This window comes from Typopeltis vanoorti, chromosome 7, assembly GCF_054136105.1.
Source record: "Typopeltis vanoorti isolate ZY-2024b chromosome 7, IOZ_Tvanoo_1.0, whole genome shotgun sequence".
NCBI classification, from domain to species: domain Eukaryota; kingdom Metazoa; phylum Arthropoda; class Arachnida; order Uropygi; family Thelyphonidae; genus Typopeltis; species Typopeltis vanoorti.
Window position 1 is genome coordinate 14,288,615 of NC_143555.1, and position 25,777 is coordinate 14,314,391.

At 33.5% G+C, this 25,777-nt stretch overlaps 1 protein-coding gene across 1 annotated transcript in view; it reads left to right on the top strand.

The window, feature by feature from the left end:
- The window catches only part of LOC150104495 (RILP-like protein 1), a 99,054-nt gene that overhangs the window by 62,908 nt on the left and 10,369 nt on the right, over window positions 1-25,777 (top strand). Inside the window, exon 6 of the mRNA XM_090395666.1 lies at window positions 24,463-24,570. Coding sequence (XP_090251792.1) covers window positions 24,463-24,570 — 108 coding nt within the window. The remainder of the gene's footprint in view (window positions 1-24,462; window positions 24,571-25,777) is intronic.

Here is a 25,777-nt window from a genome sequence, read left to right on the forward strand (position 1 = left end):
TTAAGACTGATAGGACTAATGTATTGTATACTTTTAGTCTGTTTGTTTTTGAACTAGGTTTGGTTTAAATATAGAGTTAATTACACCTGTTATTTTTAATATTTTGCAATTTTTACGTGTATATCTTTTTCATTTTCATATGTGATCATGCATCCTAGGTAGTTAAATGAATTCACCTGTTCTAAGATCTTGTTATCTATTACTATTTTGGTTCTTGCTGGATCTTGTCCTTTAAAGGAAATAGTTTTTGATTTTTCTGTTGATATTATCATACCATAATCTTTGGCTATCTCATTTAGATCTAAAATAGCTTTCTGTAAGTTATCTTCAGAATTTGTAATTATTATTTGATCATCGGCAAAAAGGATAGTGTTTAAGTTCACTGTAGGAGAAATCTAGCAGATAAGCTTAGGTGTTGATGGTTATTTATGACTTATTTTCATGGTATTAACAACACCACACACTTTTATCACACTTGTATGTGTACAAGTGTGTTGTGCCTTGATGATGCTGAATTGAAAATCAGCGAAATATAAGCGTTAATAAATCTTTGTGATAAAAGTGTGTGGTGTTGTTAATACCCTGAAAAATAAGTCATGAACTGTAGGAGAAAGTTTAATACCTTAATGTAAATTTTTATTCCATTTTATTATTATTACATTTAATTAATATTAAAAAGAGTTGCTGAGGGGGGGGACATCCCTGTTGGACCCCTTGATTTATCTCTCTCGTATATGATAGCTCGTGATTTAATCTTATTTGTATTTGATTATTTTCATATATACTTGTGATAGCTTTTAGGATATTATTTGGTATTTGTCTTTCTTTTAATATGTTAAATAATATGTTTCTTTTAACTTTGTCAAATGCTTTTTAAGTCAATATATGCAATATGTGTTTCTAAATTATATTCTCTTCTTTTCTCTATTATTAATTTTAGGCAAAAGGCTGGGTCTATACATGATCGTCCTTTTCTAAATCCATTCTGTACTTCTAAAATAAAGTTTTCAGAATATTTCATTAGTTTGCTATTTAAGATTCTGCTATATATTTTGTAACAGGAATTTAGTATACTGATACATCTATAGTTTTTAGGGTCATCTCTATTACCTTTTAAAGATAAGAATCACAATTGCTTTTTTCCATTCTATTGAGGGGATACCAGTTGAATAAATTTTATTTAAAAATAAGAGTCTTTCTTTGAATCTTGTTCCTGCGTATTTATATAGTTCTTCTCCAGGTGATTTTCCGTTTCTTGTTTCTTTCAGGCTGATTTCTAATTCTTCTTTAGTTATTTCCTTTTCATTTTCATTAATTGTTTGCCAGTTGTCTTTTTTAAAATATTTGTCTGTCCATAATTCTATGTAGTAATTTAGAAATTCTTCTAATTTAAATTGGTGTTTCATTTTATGTTTTCTTTGGTAACTGCATTTAAGTGTTTCAAAATCTGATATACATTGGGTCTTATTTTATATAAATCATGTTCTAAATTAGAATTCTACAAATTTGTTCCATGATTCTCTGTCTTTTTCTGAATTCTCTTTTAGTTATGGCTCTTATTCTTTTATATTCTATTTCATCTTCTAATCTTTTACTGCTTAACCATTTGTGTTCAGTTTTTTCCTTTTATTGAATTTTTTGGTCTTTCCTAAGCTTTCATTTGCTGCTGCATTTAGTATCGTTTTTATATTAAGCCATTCTATTTCTTCATTTTGTTTTATTTTATCTAGATATTGGTTGATTCTTTGTTCATATAGCTATTTGTATATTTCTGTCATTCAATAGTCTAGTTTTATAAACAAATGTTTCAAATTTTCTTTCTGTTCTTGTTACTTGTAGCCATTTAGGTGGTAATCTTAATATAATTTTAACAAGGAAGTGGTCACTGCTTATTTCATATCCTCTGTGAACTCTGACATCTGGTGAAAATTTTGATGTCTTATTCATTTAATATAAAATAATCTAATATTGATTTCCATCCTCTTGCTGCCCAAGTATATTTATGTATGTCTTTATGTTTATAGAAGGAATTCATTATTTTTAGTTACTTAAATAGAAAGACCCGTGAAATGTATACTGTTGTTACATTATGGTGGGAGATCACTACCCAGACCGGTTCCAGCCTTTTTTGAGGCTTCATCAGTGAGTAGCTAGACCAAATTAATACCAAAGGGTATAGCGAAAAGAACTTATTACTCTGCTATACGAGTTGTTCAAAAGATGCACCCATTAAGTTACTTAAATATAAAGAGCCAACAGGCTTCATTTCGGCGATATAAACATTATTTAAATTAAGGGGATATTAGATCCCACATTGTTGTTGAACCTCTCTGATCCCAATCTTTGAGTTTCTTATTCAGTTTTAAAATAATGTGGGATCTAATATCCCCTTAATTTAAATATTATTATTTTTAGGTTATTATAAACTACAAAGTCAATCAATTTTTTACCATTCCTGTTTAGAGTATGTTCTCCATGTATTCCTATATTATTATTAATTTTCGTGTTTCTGATTCTTGCATTTGAGTCTCCTGCTAAAATTATGTAATCATTTTTATTTATTTTATTATATATGTTTTGTAGCTGATTATAAAATTCAGTATTATCCTGTTCTCTTCCTTCTTGGGCATATAAACAATTATTGTTAAATAGCCTCTATCTATTTTTATTCTAGCTTCTATTATTCTTTCATTCCATAATTTATAATGTTTTAACTGTTTTGAAAGGGAGTTATGAATCCAAATCATGACTCCTGCTTGTGGTCTTTGGTCTCTGTCAACTCCACTGTATATCACATTAAAATTTTCAGTTCTCATAGTTCCTTTTAATTTCTTTTTTGTTTCAGTGATTACTGCTATTTTAAAATTTCTTTCATTTAATAGTTGGTCTAATTCTATTTCTTCATATGCTATTCCTCTTACATTCCAGTTTGCTATGTGTATTATATTTTGTCGTTTCCATTCCAGGATCGTTTTCCATAGAATCAATCCGATTATCTTTCTCTGTCAGCTTACAAGTAGAAATATTTTTCTCTATATCAGGGGACTAGCCTGACAATGGAATAGTTCAGTGGTAGGGCTGCTACCTTAAGGCTTCTGAACTAGCCTTCTTCCAAATTTAAACCCATTGGTGGAATAGGATATATTGAAGGAGTAAAGGGTAGATTATAGTAGAATTATAGTAAGGTGTATAGAGAGGGCATATTTATAAGGCCAGAAATGAAAAGACCCATGGCCCTCAAGTACTCTAATAGCATAAAGGTCATAAAATAAGAAGAGTTGGCTGATAAGGCCTTATAGGAAAGATTAAAGTGAGTGGATCTTCCTCAAAGTAGAAGAAGAGGAGAATAGATCCAGCTAGGGGTCCATTTGAGTGCCACTTCCCTTACAATGAAGGTGATTGCCCCTTATGGCCCTGTTGGTCCACGAGTCCTTATTCAGTATATTCGGACCACCCCACTATATACACACCCACACATATGGTGGGCTCCCCTATCTGCCACCCAGGGGACGCGCTTTCTAGGGGTTACAGGGTTCCCCCCCCCAAGAGTTATTGATTTAATTAAATACCGTATTTTTCGCACCATAAGACGCACCTTTTTTTTTACATAGAAAAATCGACTGAAAATTGGGGCGCGTCTTATGGTCCGAAGGTAACATTAAAATACAAATCTTTACACTATACTGAAGCTGTTAGCAAAGTTCAATTACTGGCACAATATGTTAATAAAATTAGTAAGTATGCTACTGAAGGTAGGTATCTAAGTTATCTCGCTGCATGTGGGTGAATCACTGATTTAGAACGTCAATAGTCATTAGTGGGTAAACATATGCACTTTTGTACAGTTCATTTGAATTATTTTTTATAAGTTGTTAAAATTTTTATCTTAAAATTAGAAAAAATTGAGTGTAAACAAAAAAGACTTTCATATAACGTGAGTTATATAAATTAAATGTGATAAATTATGCAAAACAATATGGAAACAGAGCAGCAGAAAGACCTTTTGGTCCACCACCAACAGAAAAAATGGTTCGTGAGTGGAGAAAACAAGAGGAACAATTAAAACTGCTATGTAAACACAAGAAAACATTCTATTCACACCTAGAAAAATGGTCAGAATTAGAAGTACAAATGAAAAATTGGGTAACATAGAAACATGGGAATATCTGTTTCTATGAAAATGATAATTTTTGAAGCGAAACGATGAGCAACTGCTAATGGAATTTTAGATTTTATCGGATCACCATCTTGGTGCTTTAGATTTATGAAAAGACACGGGTTATGCATGCATACAAAAACCACTCTTGCCCGAAAAAATGCCGGCTGACTATGAAGCTAAAATTATAGAATTTCACAGATTTGTCATATCAGCGAGAAGGAAATTTAACTTGGAGCTTAATCAAATTGCGAACATGAATGAAGTGCCTCTAACTTTTGATGTTCCTTCAAATCGGACAGTAGATTCGATTCAAAAGGCACCAAATCAATAGTGATCAAAACAACAGGTCACGAAAAAACTTACTACACTGTAGTTTTAGCTTGTTGCGCGGATGGAACAAAACTACCCCCCATGTTAATCTTCAAGAGAAAAACGTTACCAAGATGAAATTCCTCGTGGCATTATTATCCGCATTCAAATAAAGGCTGGATGGATGAAGCAGGAATGAAATTATGGATACAAAAGATAATGGCAAAACATCTGAGTGTGTTGTTTAAAAAGCCTTTTTAAAATATTTTTTTCTAAAAATCATCTCATAAATTTGGGGTGCATCTTATCATCCGAAAAATACGGTAATTAGATCAATAAACATATTTTAACTTTTTTTTATGTAATTATTTGTTGATGTAAACTATAAATACATTATTTTTTTTGCATCGATTTTAATGATCTTTAATTCTTGGGAAAAAAAAAAGGTATTCAGGATTAATAGTTTTTAGCACAATTTCATATATTAAAAAATTGACCAGCATATTTTATTAAAAATCAACTAATTAATTAATCCTAAATTAAATTATTTCAGTTTAAAAGCAAAAAAATCATAAAACTAACAAGTAAAATAATATTAAATTACATACGCTTACCTTTTAAAAATGAATTTTTTTTGTTTAAATTTGTTTCGCTATAAATTTACAATTCACACTTCACTCTGTAACTTACTAGACAGAGGGCAAACTAACCAGTCACTGTTCACAAATCAGAAAAAGATGAACTGAAAACAGGAACATGTGTTTTATTACTGCAATAAAACACGTGTTCTATGGCTACCCTGCAACAGGCCAACCCATAATAAAATTTTAAGACAGACAAAGCGTTCCCAGGGTGGAGGGTGTAAGATTACATATCTCAATCAATTTTATGATTATAACTTGTGGAATTTTTTAATCGATCCTGGGGGAAAGTGTCCCGTCTCCCACCCCTGCAGACGCCCATGACTGTGCGATTGTATTTTATTGACGTATGAAAGTTTTGAGAGGGCCTAGTGCATGTCATGCACTCTCAAAATTAAAACTCATCTCAATTGGTCCAATGCAATTAATTGCAGGATAACTTGAATACTTCTGCATAGAATGGGGTAATAATCTGTTTTAGGATTGATTAGAAGACAACAATGAAGGCGAATGCTATATTTGGTTGGTATATTTGAAATACTCAAAGATGAAAATATGTGAACCATCATTTATAAGACATGTGAGAATAGGAAGGAATAAGTGGGAGTAAAAACACTTTCATTAATGGTAAACGAATAATGAATAATTATCATTTGTGATATGTGTGCCCTATAAGTTGTTGGGTAGACCGAATAGCACGATCCTATAAATTCTAAACATGAATAAGTGAATTTATGATGGCATAGTTAAAAAAAAAAAAAAAAAAAAAAAAAAAAAACTTATGTGGGAGAGAGAGAAAGTATTGCAGGAATAAATGTAGTTTGATGGAGCAGCAAATCAACTCATAAAATTTGTTGCACATGTTATGTGTATTTCTCTGGTTTGTGTATATTTCGATTCGTTTTCTAAGAATTTTATTTTGTTTACTGAGACTCTGTATACGTAACATCCAATCATTATTGGAATTATCCACACTTTCGGGAATCCTGAATTCATTAGTTTTTTTTTTTTTTAGTATAAGTGGTTCTTTTGCTTTATCGATCTCACATATGCTGGTATTTTGTTGTAGATCAACAACGGCTTATAATACACAGAATATTAATTTTTATTCAAGAATAGATATTTTTTACTGTCTGTTGTTTCCGAAGACTAGAATAAAAATGTCTCTATATATCGTTAAAAAACTTTGCAACCTCAACAGTTTTTTTCTTTTGCTTGTGCAAAAGAAAAAGCAATGAGCATTTTTCTCCTAACATCCACTTTCAAATTTTCAGTTCCAGAAAACATGTGTAACAGTTATTTGTAATAAAGCCATCAGATATAGTAATCTCTCAACTCATGACAACATTCAATTGGATTGGTTGACACAATAACCAATCACAACTGCTAGGTGCTGAGTGAGCTCAAAATTTAAGCTCACCTAGTCACGTCTACTCAGCGGTTTAAAAATAATGCAACACTAAGAATTTGACACACTGTACCCTCTTTACATCTTTTAGAATGGCTCAAAGGTGTATGCATTTTGAAAGCACACCTATGCTATTAACGCGAATGTTATGCAATGTTTACGCTGTGAAAAGTGCCTTCTTCATGAAGCACTAATACTTGATCATCCTTGTGAAGAGGACAATGAAGCGTTAGTACAGTATATTGTGTTCAATTTTAGGAATCATGAGCGAAGTCTGCAAACAATTGGGTGAGTCTTTAACTGAAATAAATGCAAAAGTATAATATTGGTGATACTGATATTTCTTGGATGAGCACCGCACACCTAGCACACCCGAAATATTTGCCCCTGATATATATATATATATATATATATATATATACAGGGTGTTCGGGATAAATTTGACAGTTTCGTAAGGAAAAAGAAAATCTTCTTTGTATCTATTAAATTTAATGAATTGACAAAAAAACATTACAGGCAGAGTTAATTACAATACTATCAACAAGATTTACTCAAAATAACCACCATTAGCATCGATCACAGCTTCAATTCTGCTTCGGAACCTCGAACAAGCTGATGCTACAGTCTCCCTGGGAAGGGCCGCAAAAACTGTTTTAATTTTATCCATTAACTGGGCTTTTGTATTACTGGAAGTGCGATTGGTGTCTTTTTCAACTGCGCCTCATACAAAATAATCCATGGGGTTAAGGTCTGGGGAGTTTGGAGGCCAAACATTTGGACTGGTGAAGTCGTAGAAATTTTCAGACAACCATTTTTGACTTTTCCCAGAGGTGTGGCAAGGGGCCGAATCCTGCTGCCATACATACGGCCTACCATTGGCTACCCTTGTTATCCAGGGCTTGACTACAGTTAGCAACTCCACGAACAAAGCCCGAATTCCAATGCCAGGGTTCTTCAACACCTGTTCCTGCAGATTTGCGAGGAATTCTGCTGTACGAACGCAATCAGATCGTCTGCTAGGGATCTTTCTTCTTGCTACATCCTCGTAGTCACCATTGCAAGTCTCTAGTTCATGCCTGATTGTTTTTACTGTATTCAGGGAGCATTGGGCAGCAGTCGTAATATCCTTATTTTGATGGCGGGCACGAATCATCATGATACAAGTTATTCTCTTCCATGATTCAGGTGGGTTCCAGCTATCCATCCTTTCTGACATCTTGTATATGAATGAAGAAGGGTCCAAACTTTTAAATGAAGAGAAGTGTGTGTTAATACATGTAACTTACGGAAAAATATAATTAATTATAAATATGTCAAATTTATCCCGAACACCCTGTATATATATATGCATGCAATTAATTCATAAAATAACCATTCTTTGTAAACAAACTCCTCAAAAAAAAGAAAAAAATGGTGCATGGGTATCTAAGTAATAGGCAGAATTAACAAACAAACAAATATTATGCATTACTTTTTCAATGGTACAAGATATATGTGCAGTAAATGATTGCAACCCATTATCAATATCAGTAATGTACCCTTCCCCATCCCCAAACATAAAAACACCATACTTACAGCGGGATTTTGTGACTGTTAGTTCAGTGGTAAAAGTACTAGGTTTATTAGGTGTTGTTTTTGTGTATAGTTATTATAATTTCAACTACTATTCGACAAGTGGCTTCTTCAAGGTGGTAAAACAAGTAAGGATTACAGATTAAATAGAAATTTGAAGAAAAGAAATCAGTTAAATTATTTCTATATTTGATAATGGAAGATCGATCATTCATTCATTGAATGATACTATTAGTAAAATTTTGAAGTGTTTTATAAATAAACAGATATTACTAACAATTAGTCTTCCAGAATGAATAGATAATTCGCACAATAGTTATCTGTTTTGAGAACTATCTACAGACAAGTAACTAGCATATTTGTTTGTATATTGCTTCTGTACTTGGAACAATTTGCAGATCTCTATTTTTATCATACATATCATAGTCGCTCTTTTATGCAGATTCTCATTATTCTTCTCATCATAACTTAGTTATAACCTAATCACCCCTCCCCTGTTTAGTAATACTGAGATATCCAAACATGATCAGATTTTTCTTCTTAGACTGACCTGCACTTGATCTTTCCTGGAACAACCACATTTCAGCTATAGTTTCTACAGCTGCTAAAAACTTTTGTGTATTTTTTCACATAAGACTACTTCACACCTCCACAGCTGCCAACTCTGTACAAATCCCAAATCTGCCTAGCCATGGAATATTGCTCCCATATTTAGGTTGGTGCACCAAAATCCTCTCTAAGATTGCTTGATTCTATTTTCTGGATAGAACTGAGCAAACTCTCCTGGAGTCAAAGACTTATTGAAAGGGGAAGAGAGAGAGAAAGGGTACTCTACTACTATGTAGACTAGTCTTCTATCCAAATTCTATCCAGGAAAAACTCTCCTAGATGGAATCGAGCAAACTCTCTTGGAGTCGATTAATAGCCGGACTGCCCATTAATGATCCCTCCCTCACAGACGTTCAGTTTCTACCTTGTGCCTATTCTACAGATACTTTCAGGGAACAGTGCTCTGCTGAATTGGCAACCATTATTCCTTCACTTTCCAAAATCATTAAAACAAGAGTTACTGCTAATGAATACCCTTTTACAGTCCATCTTGAAACTCACCAAACCAACTTCACTGCCTCCTCTTTCATTCCATCTACTTCTGTCTTTTGGAATAGTCTCTCCCACTTTGCTTCCCCAAAGTTCTGTTGGGAAAGGCAGAATCTGTTTACATTTTGCTGTTCAAGCAAAATGCGAACAGATTCCTTCTTTCTTCTGTTCCTCTTGCTCACACATGACATTATTAATGTGCTATAGTTCTTGTGGAATATCATGTATGGATCATATATAATGGAAGTTGTTCCCATAATAATAGGTGCTTTAGGTGCCATCTCCAAAACACTGAAAAACATATAGAAGCACTCAAATTAGACGGATTAAAATTCAGGCAGTTGCAAAAGGCCACTTTGTATGGCATAGCATTCATATTCAGAAGGTATTTCCACAATTCGTAGGCCCCTTGGGTAGGGCTCAAATTAGTGGAATATAACCAGCCTTTTACTTTAATGAATTATTATAATGATTCATTAAAGTAAATATTATATTTATTTTAATGAATATTATACACACACACACACACACACACACACACACACATATACATACATACATAAACTGACTCTTTGTGTTAGATGTTATACCAATTAATAATATTTACAGGCTCTTGATAACAGATACATTCTAGTGTGAGTTGTCCCTCTTACAAATTCCTTCTTCCCTCAACTCACTCTACACATTCAAATACTCACAACCATTCTTTCTACACACCCTACATATCAAATTGTTTGCCATCATAGCCTGTCTTCTGAATTCTGTGTTATCTTTTCTAGCTAATAATTGTTTTCACTTTCTCACTCTTCACTCTTGCTTCTTTCAATAGCCTTTCATATCCTCTTTCATACTCTGTTTATCCTCTGAAAAAAATTGTTTGTTCTTATGAGAACTACCATCTATTTTACTTTCCTTTCTACTTTTCAATTACATTCATTAAATTTTTGCTTTTAGAACTCAGAAAACTGAAAGTAGTCATATGGTCATCAGTCATGTTTTGTGATTGAATCTCCATACCATATAATATCCTTATTTTTATAATTGCTTTTACCTACCCAAGTATCATGACATGAAATCTTATGTGATTCACTTTTTTTTTTTAAACTACTTACCCCTGTCCTTACTATCCCTTAGGACTGGTTGAGCCCTTCTAATGAGGGATTAAATATGTATTTTATGACTGTAGATCCATGTGTGTGTGTGTGTGTGTGTGTGTGTGTGTGTGTGTGTTGGGCCGGTTTGCCTGTTCTGATGGATGAAAAACCCAAGTTTTCAGGTGAAAAAACTCTCGACCCCTGTATGAGGCCAGCTAACTCACCTTTAGTCGAGAGAGACCACGTAAAGGTTTCTTACATCATGGACAGGAATCAAACCCAGGTCTTTCTGACCAAAGGGCTTCATCTATACCTACTGAGCTATGGAGGCTCCTCCAGAATGGCATGATTCTGTTTCAATGGCGTAAATCAATTCACTGAGGGTAGGCTACTTTGTTAACAAATTCACTAGCATTAGTCTTTGTTGCTGCCCTGTTGTTCTTGCAAAATTTTATGTATCACTTTAATATTGGAGTATTCCAACAAAATATCAGGCAAATCAAAAGCTATAAATACACAAAAATCATCAGTAATATATTTAAAAAAAACTAAATCTTCTAAGAAAATAACACGATAAAACATAAAAATCACTAATTAAACAGGAGCGTTAAAATACACCAACCCATTCACTGTGTAGCCTTGAACCAGGTTATATATCCAATATAACAAATTATTTATATCATATGGGTCAGAGTCACTTAATATATATATTGTATATATTTATTTTTCTGGATGAAGAATGTGAGGTATAATAATTAATTTTATGACTTCCATGCCAAAAAAAGAGTACAGTCATCCCTCGACTTACATCCGGGTTCCGTTCCATCCGGCAGGACGTAAGTCGATACATTAAATCAGCAGAGTTATAGTGGTTAGGGACTTAATCGTAATAAGTATACTGTCATTTTAATATTTAAACCTTATTATAAAACTGTATTGTGTGTTACTGCCACTATTCCAATGTGCTTTGCTTATTCCTCTTCTTCTTTTCATCATATTTTGTTTATAGCAAGAACGCATCATGTACTTTCGTTTCTACTAATAAGTAGCATTCAGTATTGGGGTCCATGTCTTCAACCATTTTGAGAACATCGCTAACTGCAGAGAACATTTCTGCAAGACCCTGCACTGTTGATTGTTTAACTACCTCTCCTTGTTTCTCTTATCCCTCTTCCTTTTCTCGTTTTTCCTCTGCTGAAACAGTTGTTCCTCCAGTTCGATCAATTTTTCATTGGTCAACTCTTCAGGGGAACTTTCTATGAGTTGAATTACTATATGTCATCATTCACTTTGAGATTAAGATTTTTTGCTAGGCCCACTATTCCAAACTTCCAAAATCATGTACAAACGTTTTTAATGGTTTTCATATGCCACTCATACATCGAGAGGTCACTTCGTCCCAAGCCACAGTAATATTTTTAATAGCATGATAAGTATTGAATGTTTTCCAGATTTGCATGAGAGTCTGGTCATTTCCTTCAGTGGCAGAAAAATGGCTTGTGAAAAAGTTATCCATAGTTAATAAGCCTTAAACACTGTAAGAACTCCCTGATCCATTGGTTCGATCAATGAAGTAGTGTTTGGAGGGAGAAACATGGCCTTGAACTTGGTGAAGATCACCACTATGAGACTTACAAGATGGATGACCTGGAGCATTATCTAGAATTAATAAAATTTTAAATTCTACATTTTCTTTCACACAATAGCTTTTTATTTCACTCGCATAAAGTTGATTAAGGCATCCTCAAACATTTTTGAGTCATCCATGACTTCTTATTGCTCCGATAATGAACTGGGAGTATGCTTCCTAATGTTTTTGAAGATTCATGGATTCTCACTGTGCCATATCACAAATGGTTTCAGTTTATATCGAGCCACATTACCGGTATTGGAATCATAATACAGGCATTAAGAGCTTTCAAACTAGGTTTAGATTTAAGCTTTTTGTGGATGAATGTCTGCTCGGGCATTTTTTTCTGAAACAAGGACGTCTCATCCATACTAAATAATTGCTGTGGCAAATAATTTTATCCAATTTTTCCACAAACTCCTTGGCAGCCTTCTCAGCACTTGCAGATTCCCATACATTTTTACATTATACAGCGCAAAACTCTGCTTGAATCTCATGAACCAATCAGAAGGAGCATTGAATTCGTAGTCATAATTGGGTTCTGCTTTCTCCTTCAACATGTTGAAAAGACTTAGTGCCTTAGCAGTTATGGTCACAGTGCTAAGGGGTATGTGCTTTTGGTTCAGGTCCTCTATATATAGCTGAAAATGTTATTTATTCCCTTATGGGATCACGGACGTAACTCAAACGGATGGAAGTCGAGGGATGACTGTATAACTGGTTTCGTTCTGCTCTCAAGGACTTCATTTGGTATGCATGCATGCACAAGCGCACACACACAGAACGCAGACTAAAACAATAGAAATATCGTAGCTGTCAATACATTAATAAAAAGAATTGCCTTTGTTTTTGAAAGTATTCTGTTATTGTTGAAGGAGATGTGTGTTGTTGTTGTCATCTAGCATTTACTGTAGTTGAATATCAGTCTAGTAAAACCAGCCATGATTGGGCTATGCCACGTCATGCTGGGCCCAAGCCCAAGTAAATAGGTGAGGGTTGAGTAATGGGCTAGCAACCCATCCTCATTAAAAAGTCCTTTGCTAAGAACTAAACCAGAACCACAAAAAAAATTGACCAAAAAATAATCTTTAATGAAGACAAACTATTGAGAATAGTTTGAACTCCTGTAACCTCTAGAGAGTGCGTCCCCTGGGCGGTGGATAGGGGAGCCCACCAGATATGGTGGGGTGGTCCAAATATATTGAATAAGGACTCGTGGACCAACAGGGCCACAGTGGGCTATCATCTTGATAGCAAGGGAAGTGGCTTTCCCATGGTCCCCTAGCTGGGTCTATTCTCTCTCTTCCCTCTTCTTTGAGGTAGGCCTCCTTGCTCTTTAATCTTTCCTATATGGCATTCTTCACCCAACTCTTGTAACTCACGACCCCAATGGTATTAGAGTAATCGAGGGCTATGGGTCATTCTATTTCTATCTCTACTCTATCTCTCTGTCTTCTCTTTAAAATTCTCTCCTACCACTTAAGGCAAGCTTGAAGGCCTCAAGATGGCCAGTAACCCTCTCAATCAAAATTTTAACCCACCAAAGGACTCATGAAAACAGTAAACTAACAGACTTTTTTGGTAACGAACTGGCTTGGAATAAGGATTCGAGAAGAAAATTATCGAAAAAAAAAAAAAAGCAGAAATACACCTATTGGAATATAGCCACCTGGAATGTGAAAAGTATTCACCACAAAATCATGGAACTGGACCAAGCACTAGAAGAAAGAAATGTAAAAATAGCAGTAATTACAGAATCTGAAAAAAAGCAGAGAGGAACAGACGAAACTGAAAATTATATATATATATATATATATATATATATATATATATATATATATACAGTGGGGTAAAAGCAGAAGAGAGAGCTAAATCTGGTGTAATGATCTTTCTACATAAATCTCTTAGAAACAATATAATCCATTACAACTTTTGGAGCGATAGAATAGTAGAAATGAGAATTAAAATAGACAGAGGCTATATGACAGTAATTGGAACTTATGCACCTGAAGAAGGAAAAGAGGAGGACTCAGAAAACTTCTACACCCAACTGCAGAACATATTAAATAAGACCAATACTAAGGATCACATTTTGGTAATAGGAGATCTCAATGCAAGAATTGGCAATAAACCATATAAACCAAGCATAGGACCTATCAGAGAACTTAACTGTAATAGAAATGGAAATAGATTAAGAGATTTTACTGTAAGCAATAACCTTAAAATAATGAGCACCTTCTTCAAACATAAAGACATCCACAGATACACCTGGGAAGCAGGAGACACAAGAAGCATTATTGATTACATAATCAGCAATATCAAAATGTCAGAAATGATAATAGATACAAGAGGATAAATTCCTGCCATGTACCCTCAAGGGGTACAAGATAGTACTACATGAAAAAAATTACATCATTACTAACTTCTTATCTACAATTTTCCTCCAAATCAGTCTGTTACTTGTCAAGACTCCAATATTATCATATTTATAATATTTATATTTCTGTCGTCTAAGGCACTTTGTACCATATCAATCCACCTATATCTTGGTCTTCCCTCGGGGTCATTTTCTCCAACCTGACAGAGAACACTTGTTTTGCTAATCTTTCCTCGCCCACTCAAGTGACCATACCACCTGAGATTAACTCTGCTAATGCATTCCTGGATGCTGATAATGTCTAGTTCTTTCCTAATATGATATTGCCATTGATGCCATTTGTTCACGGCTCTTATCTTTCTCAGGACTCTCATATCTGCGGTCTCTAGTCTTTGGTCAAGTGCTTTACTTCTGACCCAGCTCTCAGATCCATAAGTTAAAACTGGTTTGAACACTGTCTTGTATACAGCCTAATTTAGTGTTCCGACTAATTTTTCTCTTATTCCATATGAATTTATTCAATTGTACAAGTGATACAAAAGTATACAGAGGATCTGAAATAGAATCAGATCATTACTTTTTAATTGGAAAAATAAAATGGGAACTAAGATGGAAAACAACAAAAAAGCACAAGCAAAATAGAAATTTTGAATCTTTCAAAGTTAGACTTTTGGACGACAGTAGTATTAAAGACTTGTACCAAAAAAGAATAAACTGGATGACAAGTATAAAACAAAATCAGAACATAGAAGAAGAATGGCAAACCTAAAAACCATAATGACAAAAGCTGCAAAAGAAAGTTTAGGAACAAAGAAAAAGTGGAAAAGAAAAAGAGGCCTTAGGGACTGGGATGATGAAATTAAATACATTATTGAAGAAAAGAAAAAAGCATATAAAAACTGGCTTAACCTAAAAACAATAGAACCAAAAATCGAATACAACAGAAAAAAAGCAATAGCAAAAGCAGCATGCAGGAGAATAAACAGAAATAGATGGAACAATTTTGTAATAAAATTAGAGACTGTACGCTGAAAAGACCTAATGCATATAAAATCCTCAAAGATCTAAGCAATGAAACTAGAGAAACAGCAGATATTAATACCATTAAAATAGAAACATGGCAAAATTACTACCAAGATCTATGGTATGATGAAAACATTCGAAACAGAAAACTACCCTTTGTAAACATCTCTGGTAACTTGGAAAACATCACTCTAGAAGAATTAACAGAAGCATTAACCCAAAGCAAAACAGGAAAGGCTCCAGGAGAAGACAATATAAACTCGGAACTTATCAAATATGCAGGACTTGAATTCTCACTCAGGTTACTTAACTTTTAAAATATGATCTGGAAAGAAGGAAAATGCCCACAAGATTGGACCAAAGCAATAATTATTCCCATCTACAAAAAATGACATAAATCTGATTGTAACAATTATCGTGGAATCAGCGTACTTAGTACCTGTTATAAAGTATATGCAAAAATCTTAGCATATAAACTTAAACGTATAGTAGGCCCAAAATTAATAGAAGAACAAAATGGATTCAGAAAAGGCAGGTCTTGCATAAACTTTGCATTTACATTAAAATTATTAACTGAAAAACACAGGGAAATGAACATAGAAACACACATAGCTTCTATAGATTACACCAAAGCATTTGATAAAATTATCAGAGAAAAAGTATGGGAAATCCTAGAAGAATATGAAATACCAAACCAACTCTTTAGAGCCTTATATAATATATATCAAGATAATAAAATATCTGTGAAGTACAATAATTCAACATCAAGCTGGAAACCAATAAATCGAGGAGTACGTCAGGGTTGCCCTCTCTCACCAGTTTTATTTAATATATACATAGATAAAATCATAAAAGAATGGAAGATAACTAATGAAGGAGGATTCAAGATAAACCGTAACACCAGATTAGCTAATCTTCTTTTTGCTGATGACCAAATAATCCTTGGAAATAATGAAGATAAACTACAAAAATCATTATGCAGTCGAAATAATCTGATAAAAACATATGGTATGGAAATATCAACAAACAAAACAAAAGTCATGGCCTTCAAAGGTGCTAATCCAATAAGAAACAAAATAGTAATAAACAACAAAATAATAGAGCAAGTAAATACATTCAAATATTTAGGTTGTGCAATGTCATATGAAAATGAAGCTGATATAGAACCAAAGATATCAAACTTTTAAAAGTAACAGCCATTATAAACAAAATTTTTAAACCCAATTATGTACAAAAACACATGCAAATAAGAATCTACAATACAGTAGCTAAACCAACCTTACTTTATGGCAGCGAGATATGGACAATAAAAAAAGCAGATGAAAGAAGAATTGAATCATCCGAAATGAAATTTCTGCGCAGAACTGAAGGAGTCACAATAATGGACAAAATGAAAAGCAGCGAAATCAGAAAAAAACTTGGAATTACAACCTCCCTAAATGAAACAGTTATTTGCTATAGAGAAAAATGGAAAGAACACATACTAAGAATGAATAGAAGCAGAATATGTAAACAAATTCTAAATTTCCACCCAAAAGGTATTCGATGCAGAGGAAGACCCTTAAAAAGATGGAATTGAGTCTGGAACAGGCCACTTGACCTATAAGTGGAAAGGAAGAAGAAGAACTATTGAGAATGATATTTCCTACTGAAAGCTCTTATAGAGAACCTAGGGAATTGAGGAATACATCATAAAATTCATACCAGACTCAAAAACCAAAAGAGAGATAAATTATTTGGAGTCAAAAAAACAAAAACAAAACGAGGATGATAGAATGTAACAACTATGCGTGAAACATCAAAATCAGACAAACTTGGATGATGTTGAATAAAGCAAGAGCAGTAATGATAGAATGGGAACCAATTACAGAAAGATGCATAAGCGCAAGATTTAACTAAAGATTTTGTAAAGTGACAATTATAAATGTATATGCACCAACTGATAATGCTGATGAAAGATATGAATTGTATGATATATTACAAAAAAGCAATAGATAACATAAATCCTAGAGATATAATTATAGTAATGGCAGATCTAAATGCTAATATAGGAAATGATTGTACAGATAGGAATTGATAATGGGAGAAGAAAGCATAGGAAATCTAAATGAGAAGGGAGAGAGATTCCCCATGCAGAAATGAATTCTGCATGGGGAATGAATTTGTGAGATTACGATCCATCTTTGAGCATAAAAATATACATAAAGTAACATATTTTTATGTTACTTTATGTATATTTTTCCACCTGGAGAGCACCAGGTGGAAAAACTTGTGATCAAATTGATCATATAATGATGCAAAGAAATTGGGGAGGATCTCTTTTGAACATGAGATCAAAATCAAAGAGTATATGCTCATATAGACCACTTTTTAGTAATATGAAAAATAAGATTAATGACTGTGAAGAAAGCAATGTGCAAAAACAGAATGTATAACATAAATGAAGTAAAAAACGTGGAAACTGAAAGAAAATATTCAGTAGAGATTAAAAATAGATATGAAGTTCTTACTCAGATCACACAAATGAACATGAATTCAGAAGCAGTGAAGAAACATGGACAGATATTAAAAACATATACAATGAAGCCATAGAAAAAACTACTAGGAGTACATAGAAGAAAAGAGAAATAATAAATATCTTCACATACAAAACTCAGAATTTAAGACAGAAAAGAAATAAAAAAACAATATATAATAAGAGTAACATTGGATTTCGAGAAAAGTGTAAATACATAAAGAGATTAAGAAAAATGCAAGAAAAGAGAGAGAGAAATCATAGAAAATCTACTAAAACAGGCAGAAATTGCAGCTAATAGAGGTGAGACTAAAACATATCATGAGAACAATGACAGGCAAGAAAAGAAGAAGAGATATTAAAGACAAAAAAAGGCAGTAAAAGAAACAATAATAAAAATATAATAGAAAGATGGATAGAATACTTCAAAGAGATAATGTATACAGAAAATCCTGAAAAAGAAATTCATCATGATCAATTTCCTGATATGCACCCTCAAGGAGTGACAGCACTACATCATTAAGTTTACATTATTAATGATCTTTTATCAGAAATCTTCCTCCAAATTAGTGTTACTTGTCAGCACTACAATATTGTGATTTTTAACAGTTAGTTATTCTAATGCACTTCTGACTGAATCAGTACACATAGACCTTAGTCTTCCTCTGGATCTTCTACCATCTTGGCATCAAACACCCGTTTTGCTAACCTTACTTTACCTATTCTGTTTAAGTGACCAATACCACCTTTCATTAGCTCTGCTGACACATTCCTGAATGCTAATCATTTCAAGTTCCTTTATAACATCTTCATTTTTAATATGATTCCACCATTGATGCCATCAGTTGACTCCCCTAATTTTTCTCAGAACCCTCATATCTGTGGTCTCTAGTCTTTGATCAAGTGATATATTTCTAACTCAACTCTCAGATTCATAACGTAAAGCTGGTTTAAACATTGTCTTATATACTGCTAGTTTGGTGTTTTGGCTAATTTCTCTCTTATTCCAAACTGATTTATTCAGCTGGCTACCCACCATACCAGCTTTGCTTATTCTGTTGTCTATTTCCAGATTTAACCTGCTATCTTCACTAAAAACTAAATAGCCTAAATAGCTGAAATATTTTACTTGTTCTATAGGATCTCCATTCAGAAAATATAGCTGAAGTTTTCTATACGCCTGCCTATTTTCACAGTTTGGTCTTTTTATTGCTGATTTTCATGCCAAATTTGTTACAGCTATTATTCAATTTAGTTAATGAATCCTGGAGATTTGCACTGGATGTGTTTGGAAATACAATATCATCTACATAATGCAATGTACTAAGTTTTATTTCTCTAATTCTGATATCAGGCCTGTTTCTTTCATAATGTGATTTATATAGATGATAGATAACGTGCATCATTGTCTTGCTTCTGATTTTTCATCAAATCAGATGACTGACAACAAATATAGACTATGTATTACTCTGATAATGTCCCATTCACCCCATATAATGTCCCATTCACCCCTTTTCAAAACATGTAGTGTTTTGAAAAGCTTTTTTCTGGTTGCTTTGTTATATGCCTTTTCCACATCTACAAAACGTAAGTACAGATCCTTGTTCCCATGATTTCTCAGCTGTTTGTCTTAAGTGAAAATGTGGTTTTGACAACCTCTATTGGCCTGAATCAGCTTGCTCTTTTCCAGATTTCTCTTCCACAATTTTTCTCAACCTCTTTTCAGGTATACTTGTATAAATCTTACCTGGAAAACTTACTAGAGAAATTCCTCTGTAATTCTCACATTCAGTTTTATTCCCTTTTTTATAGATGGGTACTATGAGTAACCACTGCCAAATTTTATACCTCCATACTTCAGCATTTCTGGTCATATATCATCTACTCCAGCTGCATTTCCACATTTCAAGTTTTTTATGGTGCAAATTTTCTACCATAGTTCTGTCACTACTTGTTTAATTTAATAGTCTTTCAGAGTAATTACTCCACATATCTAGGATATCCTTGTCTTCAGTTTTCATGTCACCTTTATCATCTTTTGATTCTTTTTATAGTATCTATCCTCCATTTTAAGCATTTTTCAATAGGCTACAGAACATTTTGCCACCTTCATGATATTTATTTTCTGTATTCAAAGGCTTCCAAATTCTACACATATGACGAAATAAACGAAATATGACGAAAACATAAGCCATGATGAAAGTCACATATGACTTTCATCATGACTTATCTCTCTTATATTTTTCTCTGTATTCTTTTAGAGCATCTGCTGTCTTATATGTTAGACACTCAGTATGCTTTCTTCCTTTCTTCATTTGGATGGTACTGTAGCCTCACCTAAAGATAAGATCAACTTACTGGCATCACTCTTCTCTTCAATTCCTGCATTGATGACCTCGGTAAAGTTCCCTGCACTCCACTCCACCAAGAACAGCCCTCTCCATATCATTCATTGTCTTCTGCCAGAAAGAAATCCAAAGAACACAAACAAGGCATCTGATCCTGAGTATCCCACCTATTGTGTTAAAACCTTGTGCTCCATAACTAACACCTATTCAACTGGCATCTACCCTACAACTTTGGAACAGATCTACATCTAGCCCATCCCAAAAAAAGGTGATAAAAGTCAAAGAGCGACTGTCCAGTTGCTCTCACTTCTTCTTTCTCTAAAACTGTGGAGGAGGTCATCATCAACCAACACTTGAACCACCTAGGGACAGACCTACCAACTAATCAGTGTCCAGTCAAGCAGTGGAAAAATTTGGAGAAACTCACGTAGTTGCCCTTGACATTTCAAAGGCATTTGATCGGATTTGGCACAGGGGCCTACTTAGCAAACTGCCATCCTATGGTCTTCCTTCCACGTTCTGCAACTGGATCAGCAACTTTTGAAAGTCTACCCCACTCTGCCTTCCCCGAAGAATACAACCTTTAGCTGTTCAAACAAAATATGAACAGATTTCTCCTTTCTTCTTTTCCTCTTGCCCACATGCATAACTAATGTACAATAGATCTTGTGGCTTTTTGTGTGAGGATCAAATATATATCTACTCTATAATATAAAATGATAAGCCTTTTTTTATAATGTTTTTGTATCACGTTTTTTATCAAGTTATTTGAAGTGTTTTGAAACTCAGGGGCTACCCTAAATGTCGAGTCTTCAAAATTCGAGTCATCAGAATTCAAGGAGAACTGGCCTACCAGTCCGCAACTCGGGGGGGGGGGGGGGGTATGAGCGCCAGGTAGGGAGGAACTCCCTTTTGAGTTTGCAAAATTTGAGTCATCAGAATTCAAGAACTGGCCTACCAGTCCGGAACTCGTGGAGGGGGAGGGGGGGGGCGTTTCGAGTCATCAGAATTCAGGAACTGGCCTACCAGTCCGGAAGTCGGTGGGGTGGAGCCATCAGAATTCAAGAACTGGCCCACCAGTCCGGAACTCGTGGAGGGGGTGGGGAGGGGGACTTTTTGAGTCATCAGAATTCAAGGAGAACCGGCCTACCAGTCTGGAACTCGGGGGGGGGGGGGGGGCTAGTATGTATATAAAATTTACATCTACAGTTTACCTGTAAAAGCTGCTCATCTTTATTTCTTTTTAAAACTATTTTTACTTACTGTTCTTTTCATTGTGGTATTCAGTTCCTGTGTACACTCTTGTATTCTGAATCCAGCATGAGGATATCACTATCACTTACATGTGGATATTACTAATAACATAGTCAATGAGGCTTTTCTTATTTTTTGTGTCTTTTCTTCACATGAACTTGTGCAAATCTTTATGTTAGAACATATTGTTAGTAATGACGAATCCATATCCTCTGCAGAAATTTAGCATATACTTACTATTTTTATTAACCTTGCCCTTTTCTCCAAATTTTCCCAAAACATTTCTATGTCTGGTGGGAATCACTTCCTACTCGTCTGCTTAGATCTCCAACAAGTACCATTTGTTCCATTTTCTTTGTCAGTTGCTTGCTCTAGTGACTCAAAAAATTTCTTCCACTTCTTCCTTATGACAACCTTCTGTGGGACCACAGGCACAAATAAGTTTCATTGTCTGTTTTCCTATTTTGAAGTTTGCTTGCATAGCTTGAAACTACCTTCCAGCCAAGAAGTTTATCTTCATGTTTGGTATTGAATGCCATCACTGCTCATTCCATTCCTTGATTATTATTGCCTGATTATAACATCCCATGCTTATTATTTAGTAAGATCTTACCTGTTTCTTTTTTGTTTCAGCAATGCCAATTATATTGACATGGTACTTTTTCAGTTCTTCAAATACTGAGAAATCCAAATACCAGAAAGAAAAGAAAACAGTATTAAAAATAAACACCAAAGAAATTTAAAAAAAAAAGAAAAAAAAAGTGAAATATAAGAAATGCTAAAAGCTGCTGGTATAGATGATACCAAATGAACTATTAAAAGCAGATGTAGATTTAATAGTGAATGCACTCTACCCATTTCTTAAGCAAATAAAGATGCAGGAAGAATGGCCAGCTGAATGGAATATCGGATTACTGATCAAAAAAAAAAAAAAAAGATTTAACTTGTAGTAATTGGAGAGGAATATCATTATTAAACATAAGTAAAATACTAACAAGGATAATATTAGAAATAATAAAAAAAGAAATAGACCAAAAGCTAAGTGAAACACAACTGTGATTTAGAACTAACAGGTCATGTATAGATCAAATAGCAACACTCAGAATAATAATACAACAGTCAATGGAATGGGAGTCATTTTTTTTTTAAATGCATTTGACAGCATTAACAGAGCAGCAATATAACAAAATTAATGTCATACTATAGCGTACCATATAAAATTATCAACATATTTAAAAAAAAATGTATGAAAAGTATAAAATACAATAGTTCTCCATACATAATGGAGAACTTTCAGAAAAGTTTGAAGGTAAAACCGGAGTTAGACAGGGCTGCAGTCTCTTCCGAACAATATTTCTAATTGTTGTAGATTGGATTATAAGAAATACCATGATAAAAGCAAAAGGGATAAATATACTATATACTGAATATACTGAAAGTAAGACATCTTTTCCATTATATTTAAGCAATGAAGATTCGCAAGCATTTTCTTTTATTATTTATCCTTGCAACTAAGTTCCAATGGTCCCATTGGAATTTAATAGAATACCTACATGATCTGGATTTTGCAGATGATATATGTTCACTGTCACATATATAACAACATATAAAAGAAAAAAAAACAAGAAAATTCAATGAAGAGTCCTTGACTGGTGGATTAAGAATAAATAAAATGAAAATAATGAAAATAACAACAAAAAGAAGACATGGTACTGGATGATCAAATCTTAGAAACAGCAGATAATTTTAATTACCTAGGATCAATAATAAATAAATAGGGAGGAGCATAGTAAGATATTAAAAGCTAAGATGCAGAGAGCACAGAGAAATTTTTAACATATTAGGAAAATATGAAAATGAAAGGGAATAGGTTTAAAAAACAAAATAAGAATATTTAATATTGGTATTAAATCAGTTTTGCTCTATGCATCAGAAACATGGACAACAACAAAAGCAATTAGGAAAAAACTGCAAAGCTTTGTAAATGAGTACAAGAAGAATTCTACAAATAAAATGGTTAGAAAATATATCCAATAAAGAATTAATGCAAAGAACTAAACAAAAACCAGTAAATTAAAAGAAAGAAAAAAAAAACAGAAATGTATAACTTCAATCAGAGAAAATGGAAATGGATGGGGCATATACTAAGAAAACCTGAAAAAGACAAACGAGCATTAGAGTGGAGTGGAATCTGCGAGGAAAGAGGAAGAGAGGTAGACCAAAGATGAGCAGGCAGAGAAAAGAAGAAGAAGAAGAGCTCAGAAATATTGGAAAGAACTGGACACAGGTGAAGAGAGAGAAAGAGAGGTAGAAAATAGTCATATGGAGATTCATTTTCGATGCCTTATGCTCATAATGGAGTGAAGAATAAGTAAGTAACAGTCTGGTAAGTTACTTAGCAGACTGTTACTTATTCTTGTTTTGTTGGTGAAGGCAAATATGTGAATAAGAACAGTTATATCAAATAGCTCTTACATGTTTTCCAGCTTTTATGCTACCATCTGATCTGTAAATAATAATGTATTATCATTCTGTTTGGTTAGTCTTTGAGAGAATTGCTGCTGAAAATGGAAAAGTTGTGTAAGTTATCTGAAATGTATGGATATTCTTTTATTCTCCTTCTTTTTTTTTTTTTTTATTGTAAATTCCACCTATAATAGGCTGTGAAATATTGTAAGTAGGCTGAGGATTAAATAATTTAATCCTTCAAAATAGTGAAATTAAATTAAAATTATTTTAAATAATGCTGAACACTTTCACATACATCCATACCTCTGTGGGATTTGAACCCACCAACTTTTTAATTGCAGAGCTTGCACTACACACTATTTGTGCAGCCCTTAAGACTGGCTCTTGTAATATATTTTTTTGAACTTAGTTGCAAGGGTAAATAATATAAAAAGAAAATTGTTGCGAATCTTCATTGCTTAAAATCATAATGGAAAAGATGTCTTACTTTCAGTGTATTCTGCTAATTTTGATTTCTGAATGTAGTAATTATATGCATTGTTCTGTTTTTTTTTTTACATTTTAGATGTGAATCTCTTTCTCATGCTGAAAATGAGCCACCTGTTCAGGGACCGATTAATAGGGAACCTGATGATAAGCTGTATCCTGGTAGAAAATTGGGCATTCGCCGATTGTAAGTCATTTTTCTAGTTTTTAACTTTCTTCGTAATTCTTCAGACTTTCTTGAAAAATTATTGAATATAGGTTTATGTTCAGAGTTTTATCCTTCTGAGTCTTCAACTTGAACCTATAGAGAATGACAGAGGTATAAATATCTTTAATTGTTTGATTATTTATAATTATTAATTTTTTTTATATCATTCCTACATATGAGAGGTTGCAAACTCTATAGCAAATCAATGCCATATGTGGGAATTTACTGTATATTTCCTAGGCAACTGAACTACACACAGCTCACCATCACCATTACTTATCCACCAAATACCGAATGCTGCTGCCATCATCTATACACCATGAATAGTATTTTTTTATTTGAAAATTGTGTGCATTCTTCTGGTTATTTTTATGCAGGATGAAAAACCTGAGTTTCTAGGAGAAAAACCCTGCTTCATCCGTATGAGATCAGCTAATTCATCTTCATTTGAAAAAGCCCATATAAAGATTCCTCTTGTCACGATGAGAAGCAAACTCGGGTCTTTTCCAGTTGAAGGGCACAATATACTATCTGCCTTGCAGTTGCATGCTACAGAGGCACTATGGAAGTCTTTGATAGTAAGCTTACAAATTGTTCCCCCCTTACCATTCATTTCATTATTTAGAGAGCAGAGCCAAGATTACTACTCAGTCTAACCATAAATGAGTTATTTCTATTACTGCATGATATCAATTCAGTCTGCATGAAATATAATTGTAATTATATCTGTGTCAAAAATTCTTAAAAAGATTTATATCCATGTTAATATGTAAATTATTATAGTCCAAATTACTAGATGATACTCCAAAATATCAAATTTGAAAATTTTAAATTCAGTGCAGCCAAACAAATTAAAAAAATAATAATGGAAAAGTTGTGTGAAATTGTGTGAAATAACGAAATTCTCAGAAATTATTTCTTTTATCCTAATTGGATATTAGAGAATCATATTTTTGAAAGCAAAATCTATTCTACAGGAAAATTATTTGAATTTTGTTATAACCTCACAAGCAAACCTCAGGGTAATTAACACCAATACAGAATACTTGTCATTCTTAAAAATTGAAATGCAGTGTACATTGTTTATTTTTGTAATGATTCTCTAAGCAACTTGTTGTGTAACATAAAATGAGCAGTTCTACATTGAAAGAGACAGATATCCACTTCCAAAATGATGCAGCTAGCA